Source organism: Neolamprologus multifasciatus, unplaced genomic scaffold (genome assembly GCF_963576455.1).
Source record: "Neolamprologus multifasciatus unplaced genomic scaffold, fNeoMul1.2 scaffold_32, whole genome shotgun sequence".
In the NCBI taxonomy this organism is placed as follows: domain Eukaryota; kingdom Metazoa; phylum Chordata; class Actinopteri; order Cichliformes; family Cichlidae; genus Neolamprologus; species Neolamprologus multifasciatus.
The window spans coordinates 1-5,034 of record NW_028181993.1 but is presented as its reverse complement, the minus strand read 5'-3'; the positions used below and the strand labels follow the sequence as shown (position 1 = coordinate 5,034).

The window sequence follows — 5,034 nt, the reverse complement described above, 5'->3', positions numbered from 1 at the left end:
CAGGGGTTTAAATGCACCAAAGAGACAGTCAGAGGGAGACATTTAGGGATGCAGGGACTGACAGAGACGGGGAAGAAGTCTCATTGTGACGAGTAAAGTTTACCTTGCCTGGATGGACAGCTTTCTGGGTGCTCAGCACCCCCAAAGCTCTGATCCTAGAATCGCCCCTGGGTACACTTAATAATATGCTTTAGTGGAATTACTACAGTATCTTGAAATTTGCCGTTTCCGTTCGTGCTTTTATTTTGAAGGCAGCCCATTGAAACGGAAATTGTTGCGCTGGGTCATGTGGCTAGCGTTTAGCGTTTCCTTTCCGTTAGCAAAGTTGCAGATTGCAAGAAGACGTTTTTGGCGAGTATACATTTGAGCACACCAGAACAAAGGGATTACACACATATAAAGCACGGTATGTACACCGATTGTTGTAAAGAAAACAAAACCAGGCTTGTAGGCTTGTGAAATGGGACGGTCTAGCCTCCCTCGCGCTGCCCAGGTTGCCTATCAACCATTATACTAAAAGCGGGAAACGTTTCATACAGCTTTGTTTGACAGAAATGGAGTAGAACATATTTTGTTCATTTGTTTCTACATGAGCTTTGTGTGATGTGATAAGTATCTGAGGCTGAGACCACAGGACTGTAAAACATGATTTTTGGGCTTCATTTTTGTACTGAACAGTCATTTTAAGATTAGCTAGTAAATAACAATTAGCTAATGTTGTTCATGAGACTAAAGTCATCTTACTTTGGTAATGTAAATATAATATGGCCAATATGATAGTTATTATATTAATCATTATTAGTTATCACAGCAGTGAGTTCGAACTCTGTGTCAAATACTGAGCTTCAGTAAAGATTCTATGGCGTTATTTTAGTGCCACTATGCTCAAATGTTTTTTATGTGCGCTCAGAATAGTGGCACAAAAATAACGTGCTGCTGCTACACAACAGCACAAGAGAAGGAGGATTTAGTGTTTGTGTTATTACGAGTGCTAAACAAGAAGAGTTCCCAGATGGTACAGTGGACACATGTGTGACTGCTGTGATTAAAGCATCTTTCTTTCAGCTTAACGAGTGAACCGTCAGCTCGTTCAAACACACGTTAAAGTCCGTTTGGCTCGACACCACCGAACAGAGGCAGCAATATAACATAGCTCACATTAACAGTGCAGTGAATCCTGCTTGTTGCGATCATGTTTAGGGGGTAGGAGGATGTGTTCATGACTTATGGCTGTTTGCACCAGTCGAGGTCCATCTGTGTGGATTTCATCTTTCCAAGATTCTGAGGCCCAGTACAACTCATTAACCTTTTTTCTTTGTTTTCTTTATTTTTACCTTTCCAGCTTTCCATTGCCATCGAAGCGTTACACCCCTTCTCCTGCACCAGGGTACAAACAGAGCCCCTTACATGGTAGGCTCCCAGGGAGCTCTTTACTGATCGGGCAGCAAGCTGCATGCTTGCGGCTGGCTCAGCTGAAAGCCCACCTTGCGTTGACACAGATAAATAACGCCATTGCTATTGGTGGCCGAACCAATACACGCGCCCCATTTATATCCACAACACCCCCCTTTCCTGACAGCTGCAGCCATCAGTCTACTAAACCTTCTGAAGGTTGCTAACACCATGTCCCATCCCTTATATAACCCCTATGCCGCTGGGAAACAAAGTTCAGCCCAGGGGCGCTATGGACAGTCGAGTATGCAGGCAGAGAGAGACTCTCATAAGACACCTCCTCATCTTGGGCCTGGGTCCAGCTTTAGCTCTTCTGGAGTTTCATCTGAGACTCCTGCAAAATCTGGAGGAACAATCCCATCACTGCTAACTATGGCAATGAGCTGCAGGCCAGAAGGGAGTAAGACTTCAATGGAAGAGGACATAAAGAGGTCCAAACCTGTGGGCTCTGGAGAGTCTACTTCAGAAACAGCTGTGAACATCCTTATGCAATTTGGACTTGAAAAAGAGGTCCTGGAACATCCGATCTCATACTCTGAAGATCAGATCACTCCTGACAACCTGCCTTTTACCTTACAAGTGACAGGAAATATTCCAGTGCTGGCCCAAATGCAAGACTACACTGCCACTTCACCTAGGGTCTTTCCGCATACCTGCTCTCTATGTAACAAGGAATGTAATCAGATGAAGGTAAGTTGAAGATTGTTCGATGTTTTTGCTTTCAGTCAGTTTTTATTTATTTGAAACGCAATGTTTTTTGTTTTGTTTTGGGGTTGTTTTTAATTATTTGACTTTGAATCCCATTATAGGATTTTGGTTTTGAAAAAGCTTCATGGATGCTACTTTAAAGTTTATTTGGTTTGTTTTATTCACTATTACTGCATAATGATGACTGTAGGAAGACTACCAACTTGGACTGCAAACATTTGGACAAATTTTCACATATTTCTGCAATTTAGTATTCTGTAACAGAATTTTTGAAGGATTACAGTCCAGACTAAACTGAACTATATGTCTACCACATGTTGTAATTTAAAAAACTACTTCAAAGAGACCTTCAGAAACTTCAGTGGTCTGTACTTGCAATTGATAGATTTAATGTCTTTTGACTTGATGTAAACCCATGCGAAGACATTCAAGGCATTTGCTAACAATGGAGCCAAGGCCTCAGATGACGTGATGAGGAAGAATCTGCAAGCATGAAGAACCTGTGCATCAGAAAATGTTGGAAGATGGCTGTTTTTTCATTTGTCTCTGTCCTTGGGCTACTGTTCCACAGTGCTCATTCAGCTTTGCTTTTCCTAGAACTTTTGCTGAATGTAAAAGTTCCCCTTTTTGTCTTTTGTCACTAGAGTGAAGAATAGTGTGTTTTGGCCGTTATTTCATATCAGTAGGCACCTTGTTTTTGTGTTATACTAGTTTTCTTTACTCATACTTTAAGTTAGTGTTTCGGTGTCACAAGACTTTTACTACCACAAACATAAGCACCCGCTGCGCCCAGTCATGAGCTACACAAGCACCAGCTTTAATTTGACTGATTGTTGAATCTCTCTTTATGGATGTGCCTTCCTTTGCTGCACCAAATTTCACATTTGGGCTCCTCGTCAAAGAAACAGCGCCTTCCTCTTCTGGCCTATTTCAACATCATCTTCCTGTCGCTACTCTAACTGTGATCAACATAGGTGGTGCATTTTGTCCTAATCCAAACTTGGCCTCTCCTGAGACGACCTTCTTGGAACCTCGGGAAATTTTGATGCCATAAGAAGAGCCTGAGAGTCCAGAATCCAGAGCCTAAGATGACCCTTTTGTTTTGGTTGTTTGTAATCAGATGTTTGACTTGTGTTTTCTATATATACTAAATAATTTCATCTTTAAAATTTTATCCCAGGAAAGGTATAATGTGTCATGCTTATTTGTTCCTGTTTTGTTTTTGGCCTATGAAGGTTTCTAAGTGCAATCCAGGCTCCTGGCTAATGTTATAATGCTTCTCCGTTCAGTGAAGGACTAACTGTTAATATTTTAAGATTTTTTTTAAGGCCACTGCAAAGTTTAGTGACCTTTTTATCAGCAAGTGATGTCAATGACAAACATTGCTCCTGATAATAATGAATCTTGTCTAAATGTTTGTTTTTTGTTGTGACCACTAGGATTGGGTCTCCCACCAGAAAACCAGCCTTCACATCGAGAACTGCAAACTTCTGCGAAAGCAGTCAGTCTTTCTTCTCTGTAGTTCGTGATTATGAACCGATATCTTTGGGGCAGCACAACCATGGTTGTGCCAAAATGATGTCGGGGTTGTAATGCTAGGATAGCTTCCTAAGAACTGTTCATTTGTATTTTTTCATTTTTCTTTGTCATATTTGTAGCCCATTGGTTGCGTTCCTGTAAAGCACCTTAATGATTTATTGTTAAAAGGCTGAATACATTTCTAAGTTTTTGAATTAATGAACAATAATATATTTTTAAGGACATTCTACCTTGCAACATCTGACAAAAATGCACCTGTGTTTTTCCACAGATACCCAGAGTGGAACGGTGAAATAGCATCACCGCTAGGGTAAATATCTTAATTTGAAGTCATTTGGCGAATAAAAAAACATGCCAGCATTGGAGCCTTTCATTTTCTTTCATTTAACTGTGCTTTTCTTTTTAATGCACTTGTTAGTGCGTCAGGTGCCAAGCCCTCTCCCTCAACGTCTGCTGAGACTTCCCAGAAGAAAACCAGACATGAGAGTCGTTCCCGTTCCTGCAGCCCCCGCAGTCATCGTGACTCGGAGCAAAGCAGCGACAGGCGAAGAAGGCTTTCCCGCTCTCGCAGACCCCGCACTCATCGTGACTCGGAGCGTAGCAGGGACAGACGAAGCAGCCGTTCCCGCTCCGGCAGCCCACGTCGCCACCGTGACTTGCAGAATAGGAGGAACAGTCATTCCTGTTCTCAATCACGCAGCCGCCGAAGGGAGAGACACAGAAGCCAATCACGATCTCTGTACAGGTCCAGACGGAATCGCAGGTCTGTCCAACAAACATTTTGAGAACTAGGATCAATCAAGAAGATTTAGCTCTCCAGTGGATTGTTAAAGGGCGAAATATAACATATATATAAAAATATAAACTTAAAAAAACTTAATTGGTGGACAGCATTTACCTTTTGTATCCATGCTGGGTGTGTGCTTTGAGATGTTTATGAGTTATTAAGTTCTTTGATCCATACTTTTTTCAGGTCCCGGTCTCATTCTGACTCCTCGTGGTATGACCGTCCTTCCTCTTCACGATATCGATCACGCTCAAGGTGCCGCGAGAGACGATCCTCACCGAGAAGAAGAGATGAGAAACGTTCATCACCGAGGAAAAGCTGGGAGAGGCGATCGTCGACCGAGAGGTCATCTCCTAGGCGAAAGAAGTCGAGCAGCTCAAAGATCTTGGCAAAGAAACTGCTGGAAACATCAGGTTTGAAAATTGCTTCATGTTTTATTTTTTTGTATGTACTCATTAGTTTTTCTAAGATCAAAGTTATCCTCCCCCCTCACAACCTTAAATTTACTAATGTAAAGGATAAATAAAGACCAGTGCCACCAGAAATGC

General features: G+C 42.0%; 1 protein-coding gene across 2 annotated transcripts; it reads left to right on the top strand.

Annotated features, from left to right (window-relative positions):
* The first annotated feature begins 223 nt into the window (after positions 1-223).
* On the top strand, positions 224-5,026 carry LOC146490294 (uncharacterized). 2 transcript variants are annotated; one of them, XM_085153351.1, is made up of 6 exons: positions 224-406; positions 1,343-2,142; positions 3,600-3,661; positions 3,971-4,009; positions 4,118-4,462; positions 4,673-5,026. In XM_085153351.1, the coding sequence occupies exons 2-6, from the start codon at positions 1,624-1,626 to the stop codon at positions 5,010-5,012; spliced, it is 1,305 nt and encodes a 434-aa protein (XP_085009477.1). In that variant the 5' UTR covers positions 224-406; positions 1,343-1,623; the 3' UTR covers positions 5,013-5,026. The 2 variants fall into 2 exon arrangements, with proteins under 2 accessions (XP_085009477.1, XP_085009478.1); XM_085153352.1 differs by lacking the exon at positions 224-406 and having other exon boundaries at positions 430-2,142.
* Positions 5,027-5,034: the final 8 nt, after the last annotated feature.